Genomic DNA, 21,618 nt, shown 5'->3' on the forward strand with positions numbered 1-21,618 from the left:
TCCAAACCGAAACACATAACAGATTTGGAGGCATTTGTTTAGCATCTCAATTCCCAAAAGCTTTTGCTCAGCCACAAGCTCAACACAAAGAATATCTTAGGAGAACAGGTTTGTTGGGAGATCCAATATATACTTTGTTTTCACAGAAAGAAGAAAGGGATATGTAGAAAGAAGGCTTTTAGTTTTCCAAATAATAAAATAGGCTGTTGTGCGTATTGTTTTATGTAAATTATATATATATTTTATTATAAAGAGATATGCATCTAGTATAAAAGAAATAAACTTATTTAGTTTCAAGAATATCAATCTTGCTATTACTAAATCCTAAAAAGAAAATTCTGTACATAACCCGTTTTGACCATTACTGTACTCTTTTTTTTAGATTTTATTATTCTTTGGAAAAGTTGGGAATGTTTTTTTCCAGCAAAATCGGCTCTTTCTTCTCTTCAATTTAGTCAGAGCAGTATTGCTGTCTAAATCATTATGTATTTATCTATATATTTTTTAATTAATAAGGGTCTGTCCCTGTATCTTTAAAAAAACAAAAGAAACAAAAAAAATATTGCACTTGTGGATTTAGCAACATGCAGATCAAATCATGCAGATCAAACAGATTCTTGGTACAGTTTCTGAGTTCAGAACTTTACTCTTAACCGGGCATAGGTTGATTCGGCAATCTACAAAGCTTGTCTATATGAATCCTATTATTCTTACTGCGCCAATTAATGCACTGGCGACTCCATTCTTCACTAGCCACTACTACAGTGCAAAATTTTGACTATTTACCTTGCTTCCGTACAACAAATATATACCCCAAATGGATCAAATAGATAACTGATGCTAGTTAAGAAACCAAGAACTCCACTGATCTTACGTAGATAGAAACTAAATTCTTGTCAAGTCGTAATAGTAGGTAGACCGCCTTTAAAATTCATATGATGCAATAAATCCAGAGAGGGTGAGACTACATTCCACATGACAATTAATGCATAAAAAGCAAAAGAAAAGGATGGGCAATGGTATCTCAAGTGAACTGTCACTCCACACGGTGTTTATAACCATATAGCTCCCAGAGTGATTGTTGGTGAGATCAGATTACAAATTTCCAAAGATAAAATGCATGTTACATACTAAAATGTTGCTTCATGCAAATGGTAGCCAGAGAATTTGGCATTCTGTATTATGAAAATGATGTGAAATCTTCTGGACGTGCAATATAAACCTCCTCAAATTCGTTTTCATCTGAGAAACAAAAATATACATTAGGAAAGCCACATAAAACTAACAAAGATAGATGGATATAACAAAGAATAGAAGACACAGGAATGATGTAATAAATCATTTTGCGTGTTCATGAATGGAGGAACCGAAAGAATAGAGAAGCCACCTTCTTTTGTTTTTCATAAAAGCTACAACTATTTAATCCGGGGCATTTAACTTGGATTAACATCTACAACCAATTTAATCTGTGGTGACCCTTGTTTAGTCATACTAATTCCTCTAGAAAGGTGCATGCTGTAAACCAGACAGAAGGATGGGGCTCTACATGGGTTACTTTAATGCCGTGCAGCCAAAAGATTGTGAATGCATATGCCTCTGCATAGACTACCTTTTAGGATATTGTACATTTATTTCATGGTGCAGAAAATAATCTGTTGGACGTTCATCATGCATTTAGGATTGATAATACATCCAAATGATGACTGAAAAGATTTAAGCTGGAGACAACTTAAGAACATCCAAATGATGACTGAAAAGATTTAAGCTGGAGACAACTTAAGAAAGATCTAAAAGTTAGAGCCAAGAATCTAAAAAGCTTTACTGTTATAACTTCTCTGGCTCCAGTTCTTGTCATTGCTAGTCTTCTCTAATATTTAAGGGATCCAAGGTAGTGACTCAAAGGATATTATACATCTCATTCAACCTGGCCGCCAATCCACTACTGAAAGTCAACAAGCCTAGGTATTAAAACCCTTGTAGGGCAATTTCCATGGAGGCCACACATATACATGCCCACTCACATATACACAAACTGAGATTAGAGAGAGAGATAGGATCTAGCCAACTCTTCCGAAGAACTACAACAAATCCAGAGACTTATGAAGTAAGCAGATAAGCAACTAATGCATGAGCTAGCTTCCATCTTTAGAATATGTTACTCAAACAGTGAAGTGACAGAACCATAACAAATAATCTGTCTTAGAAGTTTGAGACAATAGCTCCTCTTTGCCCTCCTTTTCCATACCAAAACCATCTACTCCCATCATAGTGAATGGGACATGACAGCCGCTGCTTTTTAAGTTCAGTAGAAGAAGCATAATGTATATACATGTTTGCCATATCAACTTTTATGGCTTTATTAACTAACCTTTAGAAAGGGGTCTAAATTCTTAGTTGCCTCTATCTAAATGATCTTCATTGCTCGAGATCAGCTATGCCAAGCTGCTTTAAGAAATCCTCAATGAAATCACAAAAAAGCTGAGAATTCCCACTATACTTCATCAATCAAATTATGCTGGTTTACTCATCCTTTCCAAAAGGAGGAAAAAAAGAAGCTTAGAGTGTTGGATATTTGGATCAGAATTACCTCTCAGGAGCAGGAGAAATAATTTCGGGTTTAGGTTAAATGTTTTGCTTGTCTTTGTCCTTGATCACGTAATCAACGTCAAGCAACTTTAATATGAAGAATGCCTTCCATGTCATGAAATACACATGAAATTCTAAATATTGTTATCGAATCCAAATATTTATCCCAGACCAACAACGTTTAATGATTTCGCCAAAGCGAATCATATAATGTTGTCTGCTGCTTCAATAGGAATATAAAAGAACCTTCTCCAAGTTTGTCTTTAATTTGGTTGATGTAATCCATGTTGAAGAAAGATGGACTTGCCATCTATGATCGTCCCTTGTCAACCTCAAGGTTAATAACACGCATGACATGGTTAAGAAATAGTGGTGAACTCCCAAGTGAAACAAATTTTGAAGATCAGTAACATATAGCTTGAGCAAACTCTCCAGTATGAAGTATGAACTTTATGGAGTTGCAGAATTCAGCAGTTTGATATAAAGTGGAAAACTGACAGTCATGTTGCAGAACCAAATGCATAATTTCAACCCGAGTGCCAAAAATGCTACATATTTTTTCTTTCTTCTGGCTAAACCATTCACATTAACTTTTAGCCTAATTTATCCCTTCAATTATGTTTAACCCTTAAAGAATCCTTGCCAACCAGTCACTTCAACAAACTTCAACCAGCCAAAATTCACTGACATCGTTGAAACCTATTTGACCAAGGGTCCAGAACTCTTTAACCGTAACTTATACTTATCTCATACCTATTAGCTAAGAGAAGAGTCTACCATAACGATACAAATAATTATCTTGGCTAACAGAAGGCAGCAAAAATGTTGTTAACTTGTTTTCAAGAACAATACCTATTAAAAGAAATTATAATATTATATTCTTCTTAAGAAGAACAAATTGTACATGGATTTCCTAGTAGAAGAGTCCCAAGGGCATACAGTTAGATCTGCGAAAGGGGCAACTCAGATATTTTCTCTTAGTCTAACTGTGCCTCTTCGCCTACAAAGTAAAGACCAAAACATAACCAAGATGCCCATTAAATAAACCACTCTAAATAGTAAACAATGAACACACAAACCTCCAAACGTTGCCATGAGAATCTGGACACATCATTGAGGAAACTTAAAGCAACTGGTTCATCAGGAGGCACACACCCCAAGAACTTTAGTAGGTGGGGACCAGTTTGATTTTAGCTAATCATTAAGATAAAAATTAGTATCACCTCGTAAAATTTTACTAGAAGTACCTAATTGCTAAATAATATAACAAAAGATCGTAAGTAGCCAAACCAAATGGCTGTAGCTCAATCTTGGGTGACCAGCCATAGTTAGTTTTGGCTAGCCACAGGCGCACATTGTTACGGACTAGATCTGGACCGTACGTAGGATGATTATGAAAATTTAGGTGGAGGTAGCCTCGTGAGTTAGGGTTCTAATGGCTCTGGTTTCACCTAAATTGAAGGTCGGGATGAAAAGATAAAAATAAAATAGTGAAAATATGTCAGGGAGGGCAGAACGGTAATTTCAAACATTGTGGCGGTCATCGGAGGGTGATGGTGGACGGCTATGTAGTAGGGTGGCTGCTGGAGATAGGAGGAGGCTAAGGTTTGGATTATTTGTAAGGAATCTACGGTTATGATCTACTCCTATCAAGATAAAAACAATATAATGGCTACGATAAAAAGATAAGGATGAAAATAATAACTGGCTAAACTTAGATTTCTCTCTATGATTGGATACTTAGATTATTTGATTCTTGGATTCTTCGATGAATAACGAAAAAGCCTTGCCCTCTATATATAGAGGTGGGGTACAATAAGTCCTACTCGAACTTAGCCTTAAAGGCTAACCCGACTCAAATTAGGATTTGCCTTAAAAGCTTATATGACTTAATTAGATTTGCCTTAAAAGCTTACTTGATTTAATTAGACTTGCCTAAAAGGCTGTCATGACTTATTTCAACTTGCTTTAATAACACATAACTAAATTAGACTTGCCTAAAAAGCTTACATCATGAAATAATTAAAAAATAAATAGACTCAACTCAACTCGACTTAACTCAATTTAACCCATGTGGTCGGATCGTAATTAAGTCTAATATCCCCTTGATGTGATCCGATCTAACCCGATTCGCATCAATTCACCACCTTTCCGATCACCTTGTCCTCAAGGTGTCCATGGTGGTTTTTAAACCTTCGTTCGCTCTCAAACTTTATGTTCTCTATCTTCATGTTGGTCTCGCCTACCACAAGGAAGAGGGGCCCATGGTGGGTGCTGCTCTAGGGCCCATCGTTTTGAGCCATAGTCCGTCCTAGTCATAGGAGGCTTGAGCCAAGGTCTTAGTACATGAGGTTTAGGCCATAGCTCAAGTGCAGCTAGTCCAAGGAAGGTGCTGACAGTGGTGGCTTGGACTAAAAGTGCCTAGATCAGTATCGGTGGAAAACTAGGGTTTCGACCTTTATTTTCCACCTTGACCGGGGAAGATGACAATGGGGCTGTCGCTAAGGGCTGCTCCGGCGTTGCTACAATAGAGGACTCAATTTGCAAGGATGGAGGGTGCTCCACTGCAACCGGAGAAGAGATGGTTGCCGCGGTTTGGATGGTCTCCACGGTTTCACCATTATTAGTGCTTAGGGGTGGAGGTGGCGCATGTTCCACGGTGGCCAACAGCACAAGTGGTGCCAGGTGGTGGAGGGAGGCTAGTAGGACTTCTATCAAGGCCTGAAATGAGTCCTTAAGGGCAGTTTGGTTCTTTTTTGAGTTCTCCTTTGACACAACTGAAAATTCTTTAAAAAATGCTTTTGCCCACACTGGCAGCTCGTCGTCGATAGTTGCTGGTTGTGCCAAGGAAACCTCCACAGGGATGGAGACGAGTTCTTAATCCTCCATGGCTGCGATCTCTCCTGGGTTAGCTTTGGATCACGTGTTCACCATTGTCTTAAAAACATCAGCTCTGATACCAAAACGGACCAGATCTAAAACGATCCGTCCGTGGGATGATTATGAAAATTTGGGTAGAGGTAGCCTCATGAGCTAGGATTCTAATGGTTCTAGTTTCACCTAAATTGGAGATCGAGATGAAAAGATAAAAATAAAATAGTGAAGATATGTCAGGGAGGGTAGAACGGTGATTTCCAATGTTGTGGTGGTCGTCAGAGGGTGGTGAACGACCAAGAGTGGTGGTGGACGACTGTGTAGTAGAGTGGCTGTTGGAGATAGGAGGTGGCTAAGGTTTGAATTATTTGTAAGGAATCTACGGTTATAATCTACTCCCATGAAGATATAGACAATATAACGGCTACGATAAAAAGATAAGGACGAAAATAATAATTGGCTAAACTTAAATTTCTCTCTATGATTGGATACTTGGATTATTTGATTCTTGGATTCTTCGATGAATAACAAAAAAACCTTGCCCTCTATATATAGATGTGGAGTACAATGAGTCATACTCGGACTTAGCCTTAAATGCTAACCCGACTCAAATTAGGATTTACCGTAAAGGCTTATATGACTTAATTAGATTTGCCTTAAAGGCTTACTTGACTTAATTAGACTTGCCTTAAGGGCTGTCATGACTTATTTCAACTTACCTTAATGGCTCACATAATTAAATTAGACTTGCCTAAAAGGCTTACATCATGAAATAATGAAAAAATAGACTCAACTCGACTCGACTTGACTCAACTTAACCTACGTGGTCGGATTGTAATTGAGTCTAATTTTCCCTTGATGTGATCCAATCTGACCTGATTCGCACCACACATATCCAGCATGTTGAGCTGGTCCTCCTCTTCCCCTATTGCCTTGCCATTGCAAGAAGCTCGTCACTTCACCAACTTCAACTCCTTATCCACCTAAGTCAAATTGTAGGTTTCGCCTCCACTATATGACCATCGGAGCTATATCTCTCTATCACTCTTCGACAATAGGTGCTTGTCAAGATTTGTGCATCGCTGAAGTATTTGAAGTATTGGCGACCCTCGGCTGACCGCACGTTGGGCTGATGTGGTTTCCCCAGTTTTTTTGCCTATTGGCACCCATCACCGATGTTGAAGACTCTCCAGAGAGGCTACCATGTAGCCTCCTATAGACGGCTTCAAACCTCACAATGGACTGCAGTCATTGGCACTGCCATCTCTATAGCTGGTTTCATTTCTCTCCCTATGGTGAAAATGTTTAAATCTTCGCTTGGGTCCCTTGTGTCTTGTTATGACCGAATGATGATCTCCATGGCCATCTACCATGAAGGCTGTCTTCGTGCTCACTACTTCCCCGCTTGCTTCAGAACCTAGTCCTAAGTCGTCTCCAGTTACAAATAGCAATCTCGCACATCCTCTCGCTATGTACCTTTCTCATCTTCTTCTTCCCCTTATTTTTCTTTGCTTTCCTTTTTTGTTTGGGTTTGGTATTAGGTTTTAATTGGCCTAACCCAAAAGTTGGCCGGCAAGTTGCAATATAAGTAAACCGAATTGTGGATCCTGTGGGCCAAGCCTACAACCTGGCCCAATTTCTAGTTCTCTTTCAAATATTACTTGGTTTATGCATTTCCTAAATTATTTTATTTCAATTCCAGATCAAATGTTAATTTGGGTTAATAATATTAAATTACATTCCAGTTATTTATTACATCTTACAAAATCCTATAGTTACATTATCTTAAAATTATTAGCACATCTATACTAACTATTATTTGTATTGATTGAACCAAAGGTTGCAAAATTCAGTTGGGATTGGAATTGGCCGTTAGAAAAAATGATGCATGTCCGCCGCCTCTACTGGATCAGACTATATTTAATTACATAAAATTCTAAATATTATTTTAAAAAGCAAAAAAATTTCTAAAAATTTAGAAAAATAAAGAAAAAAAATAAGAAAGTAAAATTAGTCATATATGAACCTAAAAGATTAAAAAAAATTCACTCAAAACCTATGATGAATTCTCACTTAATTTGGCAATTTTTTATACCCCCTAATTACTACTCTCTCTTCACCTTTGTTACCTAGTAGTAAAAAAAAAAAAGTTAAAAGGTGGATGAAAAAGAGAAGATAAATGAGGAAAAAAATGCACCCGAGTTCACCAAAGTATGGAGTAACCAGAGGAGTTCACCAGATTAGTCGCCGGATGAGCTTAGCAAAGTGTGAGGGGTGAGAGAGGAGTGTGCGAGAGATACAGGATAAAAACTGAAAAGTCAAAAAGAAGACAGTTGAGGACATTAATTATAGGTTAGATATATTTTAGATTCAAACATTAATATCGATACCATTTATTATGGCGCCTATTTGTAGTTCTTTAAACTATTCACATAGTTCATTAAAGGGATTATTATACCTTAATGTTACATTACTTGTAATTAAGGTTCATCGGATCGGCCATACCCAATCCTGATCCAAGCTGATCCGAATTGGGATCGGTCGGTTTTGATTAAACTAAGCCAGATCTATTATGGATCCGACCTGGATCCCACCCGGGGACATCGATTATTGTCTATTGTCTATTGAGATTAAATATTTGCTGAAATTGTAATTAAATATTTGTTGAATTATGTAATTTCCTGAAATTGAGATTAAATATTTGCGGAATTATTAATTTGCTGAAATTGAGATTAAATATTTGTTAAATAATTTAATTTGCTGAAATTATATTTTTAATTTTTTTCCTGAATTATTTAATTTGCTGAAATTGAGATTAAATATTTGCCAAAATTGTATTTTTAATTTTTTTTTCTAAATTATTTAATTTGCTAAAATTGAGATTAAATATTTGTTGAATTATTTAATTTGATGAAATTATATTTTCAATTTACTGAATTATAATTTATATTTTTAACTTGATTTCTATTTAATTGTTTATATTAAAATTAAAATAGCTCCAAAAGAAAAGTCACAAGATATCGACTTTGGCTAACAATATTGCATCGCTCTTAGCCAAAACAAAAAACGTGTTAAATATAACTGGTGTGATAAGGAAATGAATGGCGGTGTGAGTCGTCTGAAAGAATATTTGGCTAGAAAACAAAGAAATATAGCAGCTTTTGAAAGTCAAAAGAGAAATGTTGACTCATCTAATAGGAAAAAAAAGGATAAACAAACTGTTAAAAAATAAGAGTTAATAATTTATCAAGAATTATTACATAACCATGAAAATATTGATGATGATAGCAGTGAGTAGAGTGGGGAGGATGTTAAGGAGATACAGATGAGGAGGCCAACGAAAGAAAACAGAAATACACAAAACAAGAAGGGGATGAGAAGAAACAGTGGTGGACTCGATACTAGCTTTCAAATATTTAGATCAATTCATATACAGGGAGTAGTAGTTCTGAAACTCCTATTATTATAGGCTTCACAACAGTGTCTAAAAAAATTAGACTAATGGATACATATCTTTAGAGAAAAAGATGTCGTACATAAACTACTATCAAGACAGCTCTCAAAGAGATATAAAGTGCAAAGAAATATATTGATATGGATACAATCATATTTCTTTTAATGTAGCTAATAGTCCTTATTATCACACCATTATGGATGCTATACAATGAGTACAGTTTGATGTTCCGCTTTATAGTTCAAAAAATATTATTACTAAATATCTTGACTCAGAGGTAGATGAGTTTTACACTTATATTGAAACTATTGGGATGAATTTAGTTGTACACTGATATGTAATAAGTGGACTATACAAAACAAAAGTAATATAATTAATTTCTTAGTATACTTAAGCATGGGAACAATATTTTTAAAGTATGTGTATGCTACTAATCATTTTAAAAGTGCAAATTATATTTTTTTTTTAGTTGATAAATGAGATAGTAGAAGAAATTGGTGAAAATAGGTTAGTCCAAATGGTTATTAATAATGGAACAAATTATAAGGTTGTTAGACAATTACTTATAATAAAAGGATAACATCTATAATAAATGTCATATGCTTTATATTTGTCTTGATCTCATGTTGGAAGATAATGTTAAAGATCTTGAAATTAACATAGTCATACATGAAGGTCAAAAGCTAACAAACATTATATTTAATTATGGTTGAGTTCTTAATTTGTTTAGACAGATGACTCGTGATAGAGAAATTATCAGACCCAGTCTCACTAGATTTGCTATTCATTTTCAAGCATTGGAAAGCATAATATAATATGAAGATAAAATTATACGAGTATTTATATCAGAGTGATCTACAAAAATTAAGAATATGAAACCTAAAGACTAAAGTTTAAGTGAAGCTTTGAAAAACATGACTCTTGAAAATATATTTTGGCATAATATTACATTTGTCACTGTAATATTTGAGTATCTTGCCAAGGTATTACGACTTGTAGATAATAACAATAAATCTGAAATGGGTTTCTTATACGAGTCTATAGACTTAGCAAAAGAATCAAGACAAACAAATAAGAACAAAAATTATAGGAAGTGATGAAAGTTGATTGACTCCAAATGGAACAAACTACATAGAGATATACACACCCGGGTAAGCATTCGTTTATTAATTTATTTTATTTAAATATTTTAAAATTTGAATGCTCATAAATTAAAAATTAAAAATTTCTATAGGATATTTTTGTTAATCCAAGATTTTAATTATCTACAAATGTCAATAATAAACTAAGTCTTGTTAAGAGTTAGGAAAGTAATTTGTAGACTAGAGTTTGGTATTTATAAATAAATCCTTTGCGATAGAAAAGTAAGTTATTATTTAATTAAATAATTTTATTATTATTTGTTTCAAGTTTCAATATAATCAATTTTTCGATAAAATGTATTCAATAATATATTTCAAATGGAGAAATATAAATTAAGAACCAGCCAATTGACTACTACTAAAATTGCTGCAGTTATATCTCATTACAATCCAATTGAATGGTGGTCTATTTATGAATAGATAGAGGCACCAAATTTAATACCAATAGCAAAGAAGATCTTAAGTCAAACTATATTTTCATCACAATGTGAAAGAAATTAGACAAGTTTTTCATTGGTCCGCAGCAAAACACGTAATTGATTGACAACAGAGAGATTAGATAAATTAGTTTTCTACCATTATAATCTAAAATTGAGGGAAAAAATTCAAAAAGGAAGACAGAAAATAATCAATTAATTGATTTAAATCATGTTTATGATGACGAAGACTCCTAACTCCATGAATCAGAGAAGTGGAGAATAGATTATAAGATGATAGATAACCCATGGTTAGATGAGGCATTAGGAGAGACCACGACTAAAGAAGAAGTTGATACAAGTTGTTCGACAGCGAGAGATAAATATAGCTACTAATGCTAGCGATAATTCTGATGATCATAATGATACACTTGGTGATAAGATCGTCTCCTCCACATTTTTTTAGGAAAGTCAAGAAGGCATAACGATTGAAAACAGAGAAACTAATGTAAAAAAATATTAGCGACGTCGCTATCAAGATGTTACTTCGTATGACTATGATTCATTAAGTATTCATTATTTGGAGTTATCATAAGATCCATATGCTAGTTATTACTCAGTATCCTCAGACATAAGATCCATATATTGATTATTATCTTCCTTAGAGACAACAAGATCTACATAATATGAATAATATGATCTAATCACTCTTTGGAGTATTAAGCCCTAGACATCATTATTTACAAACTAATAGTGATTATGATGACGAAAACCACAAAGATTTATGAGAGCCAGCTAAGAATAAATTGCTATCTATATGAGTACGCATTGTTATATTTTTTTTAGCATGTGAGATCTTATTTGTTATGAATTATATTACTCATAGACTATCATGGATTACACTAGTTGATGTCTTATGCTCACCACCTTTTGGTGGCATACTTCACAAATTAATGGATGACAATGTCAACATCATGGAGGAGCTATTACAAATAGTTAATTAATTGTTTTCTATTCTATTTATGGATTAAATGAGTATGTTGCCCCTACGTCGGCATTGCACTTTTGAGTATTTATGGATATGTATTCTGTAGAGGCTTATTGGTCACTGGCTCCGCCTTTGGACTTGGAACATTGGCATTGAGTGCATCGCCACCTTTGATGTAGCCTATGGATTATCTTAGATTTTATTCTTGCTTATGGATAATCTTAGATATAAATAGTTTATTATATTAATACTATGTGGGAATGTTGACCAATAGGTCACCAGAGAGAACTACGTAGACACCACCCACAAAAGGAGCATGTGTATTACGGTGACGGATGTTCCATATTGTAAGAACTAGAGATTTGTTTGCTACTTTGATGTGGGCATCATCTTCAATTTGACTAAAATAAAGTTGTTTGAGTTCAATTTTGGATAATTGATCTAATTAGGCTCAACTTATTTTCACATTTAATTTGTTGAGTTGATTTTTAATTCAAATGATCAATTGAATTAGTCAATTGACAGATATGGTAAGCCTATATGTAAGGGATGTCTGCATTGAGTTATTACCTAAATTGGGTTAGTCAATTTAGGTAAGACCTTATCAATTAGAATCCTATTAGGAAATGAATTCCTATTATAATCTCAATTGATAATTATAGTAAGCTTATATGTGGGGGATGTCCACATTGATTTATTACCTAAATTGGATTAGTCAATTTAGGTAAGTTGATCAATTAATCCTATTAGGAAATAAGTTCCTATTAGAATCAACTAGAATCAAAGTTGTTAACCTATTTAAGGGTTATTTGCAAGAGAAACAAGGAACGATTGGAATTAAGATTTATTTGAGATCTCTCATTTTCTCCCCTGTGGTCTTTTCCTTCTCTCACTTTCTCTCCCTTTCTCCTACTCCATTTTAAGATTCTTCTCGAATCTCTTCTATTTCCTCTCTAAACCTCTCTTCTTCTTCAATCTCTACTTTTCATTGGTTACTGCTGCTGTTCAGAAGATTCCAATAGTGAAAGAGAATCTTTGGGTGTCTGGACGTGAAGAGGAGAACTTGGTTTCAAAGTAAAATCACTACTATTTAATTTATTGGTAAACCTAAACTCTAAAGTTTTTCCTTAAACCATATTTTAGGCCTTTCTACTATCGACATACCTATTTAAGAGTTGAAGAAGCTACTATCTTATCTGATCTCTCTTTCCATCTAATAGTGATCCTTTTAATCAATTAACTTATTATCAGTTATTACTTACTATATTTTATTTTAGTTACTTGTTTGGATCGATTGTTCTCCAAAACATTGTATTTATATTAGATTTGCATCATACTTGAATTATTTGCAAGAGATTCAAGTTCTTATCTTTGCAACATCAGCCAAAGTTTACAAAGGGAAATCCCTGGACTGCCATCACTGACTAATTAAGTAGTTTGTCAAATAGCCTTTTCTTTTAAGCTTATCCAAGTTCCTGCATGATCCAAGAAATTTTGCATATGGAGGATATAATGAAAATAAATTTGTACAAGTATTCAACTTAGTGTTGCATCAAATGGCTGGCAACAGTAGATGTAAGTCCAAAGTAATGAATAATAAACTGGCCCTGATTACAATTAAGCAGTACAGGACTTCCACAATAGAATGCAGTCAAACATAATATATGAACAAACACAGAAATACTTCAAAATAGAAAAGGATATAAGGTATACAACCTAGAAAATAAATCAGAATAGATAGTACCTTTTCTCAGGGTCAGTGCGACAATAGCATCATTTTCAACCTGCAAATAGGTAATATTAAATTATATATGTATATTGAGAGAGGTGTATGTATGTCAATGTGCATGCATTCATGAGTTTTCACTTCTACAAGATAACGAAATTACTATTCCTAATGGTTCTTTGATTTCTATGTTTTTTCCCTCATTCATGTACAGGAAGCCAATATAATATTACCTTCAGATCTGCCAGCGTCTTTGAGTCATCCAATATATCATTAGTTGCTACCAGGGTCAACCGTTGATTATTGGGTGATTGATCAATCAATGAGTGCAGTTTCTGCTTAATATTCAGAGTTGTCTCAGATGGATCACACTGCACAAAGTAGGTAGTCTTGTTGCGCTTTACTCGAATATACATGGCCTGGTGCATATAAGATGCTTCCATTATGATGTGATGTTACACAGTAAGCTAGCATTGAGATATAATTTCACTTGTAAAACTACCTAGCTAATCAATTTAACTATTATTGCTGTCTTAGCTTGCTCCAAGCTCTTATCAGTATTGAGTTATAACAAGGGGAGAAATAGAAAACATATATGAGCTTTAAATAACTATTTTGGAACAGAATTTTAAAGATCTTAGCCACAATTTACATCATTAAATTTATGATTAGCACAAGTGAAAAATAAAAGAAAAACTGCACCACATTAGCAGCATAAGAAGAACGTACTAAATAAAATAGGATGACAAAAAAAATGTGTTTTGACTTTTGACTACCATAATGTCCTTCATATTAGTGCTACAACTTATAAGTTATAATCTAACAGGGCATTGATGTAGTAAATTTTACTATATCCATGGAAACAATCTTCTGTATTTGAGATATCGACATTCCCAATGTACAGGACCATGAAACAGAAATATCATATAGTAATAATAAGTACTAGGATAAAATAATAATCTTACTTAAGATTACTATTTGGCACCTAGGAAACCAAGATCAACACTCTTGTATTTCATCCTCTAAAGCCAGTTAATATTAGGATAAAGTCATCTGCTGCAATTTGATGAGTGAAAACCAACCCTATATTTTTTAAACCACAGATAGGGATGAGAATGGACAGAAAATGTATGATCAGATCCCAGATCTTAATTTAAGTTTTGTCGCATATGGATTTAATTTGTTTATCTATCTTCATAGCCAAATCCAGATAGCCTTATTCAGATACAATATGGATTGAATGATACTGTCCTAATATGTATCAGTATATCCATAAGGTTTAAAATATTATAAAAATAGTGAAAAAGATCAGAATGAAGTCATGCTTATGATATATCTAACATTTGGTTCATATCCATCTTAGTGAATATGGTAACCAAATTTGCTATCTGTTTTCTATGATTCTACCCATATCTATATTCTTATCCAGAGAAAATAAGTGGATAAGAATATGTTATTTCTGCTATCTGATACATATTTGTTCTATTTTCATCCCACTACAGACATAAAACACAGCAACCACCTCCCAAGTCTAGGTAGCTACAGAATTGAACTTGTTTGGTATAGACAAAAACTAGCAGCACCTATCAATACTAGATGATGGGTTTAGGCTCCAAAATAAGCTATCAGTTAACTTGTTTCAAAATTTGCAGATGAACTTGATGCAAAAGATGAATTAGTGCTTACTGAACAGATACTGGATTCTCTTCTCTTTTCTTTCTAATCTAGCTACTGAAATTAGCTTAAGCAAGATTACAAAGTACGAGCAACTACAAGACTACAACTGTATCAATGCTCTTCCAATAAAAGTATTAAAGTTGGCGTAATATAAATTTTAAGATGGCTTACCTACATGAACTTCAAATACATAAAGGTTCCAAGTCCAGGAAACAAATAGAGAGCTTGAGAATCGCAATATAGAAACACTCTTCTTTAAGTATGTTAATTGAGACACGACCTAAAAACATAAAAGGCATGACCTTCTATGGGCATTGGGCATGTCGTAAACATAATCTAACAGAGCCTCAAACACCAAATTGAACTCTTATGTGGAGCATAGCTCAACATCTAAGATCAGAAGACAGAGATATCGGGGGAAGAAATAAAGGTACCTTCAATTGATGATTTAATAAAGGGTTTGATTCCTGGTTCTTTTATTATGATTTGAATCCTAGATCTGAGTTCCATTGTAAAGTTGGGCATACACATGGTTTTGATATCAAATAATTTATTTCCAAAGTAGAAATGCTCTAAGAATTCGCAACTACTAAGTCAATATCTCTTGATATGTGACATCTGACAACCAACAAAAACAAAGACCAAGATATGGCTGGAAAATGAGTCTTCCTCTTATGAGAGGCTTTCCTTTAAATAAATTTTGACTGATTAACAACAATGATTACATCAAACTAGACTGATTATTTTTGGTATATTTATCTATAGTTTTCATATCTTTTAAATATGTAAAGAATTAAAAAAATCAAATTCTGAATTTACAGTAACAAATAACTGTGATCTGTTGGTCTGTCATGTGCTGGGTTAACCAATCAACCTCTCTATTTATGGCAAGAAATACTGTAAATATATTGCTAATTTGCTGCATTTGACAGCTTTCCTTGGCAACATCAACTTCTAAGTTGTAACCAGGTCTACCTGGAAGAATCCAACGAGGAAAATGACAATCATAAAGAATCTCTTGAAGGAAAAAGAGGTGGAATACTTAATTATAATTTTATATGAATCCACCTGTGACTACAAGGCATGCACACAATCACAAAGTTGCAATTTATACGTGTCTATGCTTCACTTGAAACATAGAAGTCAAATGCAAAAGAGAGAGAAGAAGAGAAGAACATCAGCAATAAAAACCTGGAGAGCTCAGATCGTTGTTCTTCTCCAAGATAAAGAGGAAACTTCTGTGGAAAATCCTAAAGGGAGATTGACCGAAAATAAGACAAATAGGCTTCATGTATCTAGATGAAAACAACCCTAAAATGAGTACTCCAGTTCCCAGATCCTAGGCAATTTCCCACAAAAAGCAAAAATTATAGCATAAAAGAACACAGGCAGACTGGTGGGAGGTCTGCCATTCATGCTGCTCAGTGAAAGCTGAATAGAAAGATAGCTATATAGTGCCCCATTCCAATCAACAATAGCCTTATATACTAGTGTATACTTTCATTTCATTTAAACGAGAAGATGTTGTGGCATTTGGTTGTTTAAATAAAAGCATACCTCCACTTTATCCATTAAAAGAACTACGCATCATTAACAAAGGTCCAATGTATTTTGTATCGTATTAGTGTATTACATATATAAATATAAGATGAAAAAGAAAATTTGATCTAATAAATCATTGGAAGTCAACTTGTGACGTGAAATCCTAATCTTTGCAACCAACAAATCCATAAATCATGCCGCACAAATAAGGTTAACACTTTTCACAAATAGGACCTTCTGGATTTAAACTGAAATAGAAAGTATTAGTCTCTTGCAAGTTGATGTATCTTAATGTAGGACTCTCAAAAGCGCTCAAGAAGTTTCACAATATTCATTCTACTTTATTTTAATTTTTTAATTTGGATACTTCGAAGAACTAAGGAAGCATCTGATACATGTTCATAGTATTAAAGAAGAGCATGTCCAATATAGTATTTGATATGGGCATGTCAAGATTATGGAAGCATCTGTGCTTCCAAGAAATTAAGGTTTTCTCAAGTCAGTCTTGCACTGGGTGTAAGACAGATGTCGATTGGGGAGGAATAGGTTGGTTACTAGTTTGACGAAGCTAGTGGACATTTCTCCAATCCCAAGCTTGACTGAAATAACCTGCTAATACTACTCCATCTAACAACTCTCAAACAAGACATTGTTGGGTGATGACCTTGCAAGGCAGGCAGATAACTTCAATACAGTAGTCAAAATCCAAGAGGTCTAGCATTTGTCAGAGCTCCAAACTGTAGATGTTGTTGCGAGAGATGTCTCAATGGATGTTATCAAAATCACTTGACAACAATCCATCGCCTAGCCATAGGCCAAGAAAACCAATGCCATGCAGAAGAATCCATCATTCAGATCTATCATCTAAAGGTCATACACTTGCCTTTTGTTTTATGTTTCTTGCCAAAATTTAAATTCATCTTGTTGAACTTACCACTTACCACTAGAAGCCTCTAGCATCCCTCAATTTAAGAAGGCCATCTGCAACCAAATAGTATCAACGAAATAGCAACAACATCCTATCTACCACAAAACCCTCAAATATAAAACTTTGAATACAAAACCCGCAATTGCCTTAAAGTTCTAGTCCTTGCATTAGCTCTCAACTTCAAGTTTTAAACACAAAAGTAAGCATTGGTACTTGGATCACACTTAATCAAAATATTAGACAAGGATTTATTTGGACTGATTTTTTCATAATGCTTTCAGTTATACAAGTGTGATACATATTTTATGGTCCAATTAATTCATCAGTTTTAGATAATATGGGTAATATTGAGTCATTGTACCTATTTTCTCTGTTGCAATGCCTAATGAAGTAGGAATTCTCTTTGACATGTAAAATCCTACTGGATATTACTTTATATGAAGTCCAGTTCTGTGGGTTGTATAAATTTTAAGTCAGTATTATATAGACAGAGTTCACTGTACTGATTAAACTTGCACCACATTTTTATCGCATAAATGATGATCTAGTGAGAAACCCAGCGTTCAAGAATCAGACTGGACTCTCCTTGTTTTCCAGACAGAAACGGACCATGACTTAGATTTCTTCCAATGGATCATTATGGATGATCAAGTGTGAAAAAGATAAATCCAGTTTAGGAGAATAAGAAACTTTGTCAGTACCATGTTTATGGTGATAAAGAAGACAAGATGTATAGCTTTCCACTTCTGAAACAACAGTCCAAGAGTCAACCAGGTTTCCTGGTTGAGCTTTCACCAATACAAGTAACTAAGGTGTCCCTGCATCACATTTACAACAAAATATAAGGAATTGAAAGAATAACATAAAGTTCCAGTATATCATAAGTTCATAACGAACTGCACACAGAGTAACTGCATTAAGGATTTCTAAATTTCAACCAATCAAAATGGAATGAAAAGGTTTATCTGCCAAATGTCATATAATATATAAACTTTCCAAAAAGCGTGGTTATGAAGCTCGGATATGGATATGATATTGATATGAGGAATTGAGGATATAACAAATCCTAAAAAAGAATATATATGGATATGGCAGGGATATGTTAGTAAATAAATTAAATTAAATATATATCTTATATTCCAGGGAAGATCTTATTTCACCCTTCCTTTTTGCATTATTTCCGTTTCATACCCTCCTTTTTTTAAACGGTTTAAATCGACTCCTACTATTCATTGCAAATCTTTAAAAAATCCCTTAAGTTATCTTTAACCCAATGGACTAGATGGAATGACATTTTTTAATAAATATAATTTTGTTATTAAAGTATAACGTCTAAAATACCAGAATTGTCCATAACACTTTACTAATTTTTTTAATTAATATATTTGTAATGATACTTTTATATTTATTCCTAATAGGGAAACTGGATTACAGTGAAATGGATAAAGATAAAGATGCAAGAGAGAAAATAAATAAAAATATTGTATTAACCAAGGTAATAAGTGATAGTACCTATCTTTTTTTAGCACCTTGCCTATATCCAGGTATAGTATGCGTAATCATTTATGGACATGGTATGTATTCACTTATTATCTACATTCAACTTGAACCCTGCATTACAATCTTAAGCCTCAGCGGACCTACACTGTGCTTTGAGATCTGTGTAGGCATGTCATCACCTGCTTACTTTCTTATGCAGATCATTAGCAACTGCATCGACTATATGACACGCATTAGGCAGCTTAGCCCCATAAATAACAATGACCTACACGGCTACACAAGGCTTACAACCCAGTGCAAGCAGGTCGCCACTACCTAAATGGGCCATATTAGCACATTACAGACCTAAGCCCCATGAATTGCAAGAATTGAAACTTACCTGAGGTTTAAGTCATATATATGAATATCACAGATTCACAATGTTGATGCCCTATTCAGCACGTCCACCCATAAGCGTTCACGTGAACTAGAAGTCACCTATAAAGGTAAATCCGTAAGTTGCCTATTGGGGTATATTGTTTCGAAATGCACAGTTACTTGGGTCAAAATTTTCAGAACAAGTATCATACTTACAAAAGCTCGTTAAAGGGCAAATGATACATTGAGTTACCACCTATAGGTTGTCTTCTACTGCCTAATATCTAGTAGACCGAATGCTCCAAACGTGCAAGAGAAGCACTAAAAGAGAATGTACCCATCCACAAGAACTGATCACGTTCTCCAATCCTTTACAATGTTGATTTCACTTTAGATTGGTGGCATGAATAACCAATCTATCCTATCAGAAATATTTACAAGGCACTGAGCTAGGTAACAAATACACCAAAAATTCACATAAACCTAGAATATGTTGCAGTAATAAAATAGTAGGATTGCAAGATCAGCTACCGCCAATTAGCTAAAGAATCAAACATCAACCAAATTACTTCACTCTTCGTCCTAATTAAAATCAGGACATTCAGGACATTGATTCACAAATAATCCAGAGACAGTACCACCAAATCCAAATTGAAACAAGAATCGAACAATTCCAACTGAATCGCAATCAGAGAAGTCACAAGAGAATCGATCACAAAGAAGAAGGTAGTTCCCCAACAGCACAATATGAGAGAGACGCACCTTAGCTTCCGAGAGGAGGTATTGCGTTCCAAAAGAGAGGACGGAATAAAAGGGAGCTTCCGGAAAAGTGGAATTTTGGATGCCGATCAGTTTGACATTTGGTCATTTGGGGTCACCCCAAGCAACTTTGCGGTTTGATACCTGTATATCTCAGTATTAGTAAAAGCACCCTCAAGGAATTTATAATTTTTTATTATGGAGTTCATAGTTATAATGTGATTTGGATCACACTAAGATGAGCATGGATACAACCTATAGAGATATATTCTTATTTTATTATAGTTATTTTCTTCAGAAAAATAAGATTTTATATGTCGCGTTCGAACACGGGAAGGTCACGTTCATTCGAACGCGTCGTTCGAACGCCTGCATACATTCGTATCAATAGAGAACGTGAAATCCGCTTCGAATATGCTCGACCCCGTTCAAACGTGATTGACGAGAATTCACTATTTCTAGAGTTATTATTAATCATTTTTTGCTTGTTTGGTTAGCCTCTTAAGGTATGGATGGCAACTAAAAATATTATAATGAATTAATATTGAGTTCTATCCTCTCTCTTGTCTCTCTACCCTAATCCATCTTCCCATTTGTTCAAACCCTAACTATTCGCCATCTTGACGTCGGTGATCTTCTAACCTTCCTCATCTATTGAGTCATCCCCCCTCATTGGGATCTCGACCCCTTCTCCCCCTTCATCCTTATTCCTTAAACTCCACAAACTATCTACCATCATCTCTATTATCATCCCTAACCCTATCATCACCACCATCCGTCACCACCACCATCATCTCCCATTTTTGCGTATTTTTATCTCAGTTGCAGTCAGAATCTACAAAGGGTATAAATATAAAAAACGTGGATCAGGAAGTTACAAATCAACCACCCCTAGTTTTTTAATATTTTGACTATTGTAAAATATTTGGTGAATATTTTTCTTTTTTGTGTGAACTGCTTTTCTGCAATCGATCCAGAATGAGAAGCGGACGTTGGACCATAACAAGTGGTATCAGAGCCACCATTCCTCAGCCACCATGCCAACCACCAGATCCATGGCATCGAGACTCAATGAAGGCACCTCCGGAAAGGGAGAAGCCATGGAGATTATCAAATCGAATGCCAACCCTAACTCACCGATTGAAATGTCTCCGACGACCTCTACGATCAACTCAGATCTGATCAAGATGTTTGCGGATATGATGGAGATACAACGAGCCATGCAAGCATCAATGGAAGTCATGACTCAGGCCCTCTTAAGTGCACCAAGAGGAATGGTGGCGACCGAGTTTCCTACTCGAGCCCAGGCTACACCACCAAGGGAACCGCATTTTCGCCAAGGGACATCGCCTCCACCCTTCCATATTAGAAAGGAGGAATACCATGAAGATCCTATGGGTGGACACGCCCAAAGGCCCTTGCTGCCTACGCCAGCCGAAAGGTGCAACATACTACTGCCGGTCTTTCATCACGACATACTACTGCTGGTTCATCACCACGACGTAACACCGTTGATTCATCACTGTGATCGACTCCACGGTGACGACGATGAGTGGGCAGATTATGAAGCACCAGTGACCCCATGATACCATCCTAAGGATGCTGGATTTAATCTAAGAGAAAGGAGGCCCAACCGTTATGAAGAAGAAGAAGAATAAGGCATCCATGT

The 21,618-nt window shown here is 34.9% G+C and overlaps 1 protein-coding gene across 5 annotated transcripts; it reads right to left on the reverse strand.

The window, feature by feature from the left end:
• Positions 1 to 1,024: 1,024 nt before the first annotated feature.
• Positions 1,025 to 20,069, reverse strand: LOC140776241 (uncharacterized). 5 transcript variants are annotated; one of them, XM_073119876.1, is made up of 7 exons: positions 19,953 to 20,048; positions 19,213 to 19,310; positions 18,035 to 18,151; positions 17,340 to 17,386; positions 13,420 to 13,605; positions 13,205 to 13,244; positions 1,025 to 1,242 (listed from the first exon to the last, which is right to left on the reverse strand). In XM_073119876.1, the coding sequence occupies exons 5-7, from the start codon at positions 13,600 to 13,602 to the stop codon at positions 1,181 to 1,183; spliced, it is 285 nt and encodes a 94-aa protein (XP_072975977.1). In that variant the 5' UTR covers positions 13,603 to 13,605; positions 17,340 to 17,386; positions 18,035 to 18,151; positions 19,213 to 19,310; positions 19,953 to 20,048; the 3' UTR covers positions 1,025 to 1,180. The 5 variants fall into 5 exon arrangements, with proteins under 5 accessions (XP_072975977.1, XP_072975978.1, XP_072975975.1 ...); XM_073119877.1 differs by lacking the exon at positions 19,213 to 19,310 and having other exon boundaries at positions 19,953 to 20,069; XM_073119874.1 differs by lacking the exon at positions 17,340 to 17,386 and having other exon boundaries at positions 19,953 to 20,039.
• Positions 20,070 to 21,618: the final 1,549 nt, after the last annotated feature.

Source organism: Typha angustifolia, chromosome 14, assembly GCF_048772165.1.
Source record: "Typha angustifolia cultivar Huaian chromosome 14, ASM4877216v1, whole genome shotgun sequence".
Classification (NCBI taxonomy): Eukaryota; Viridiplantae; Streptophyta; class Magnoliopsida; order Poales; family Typhaceae; genus Typha; species Typha angustifolia.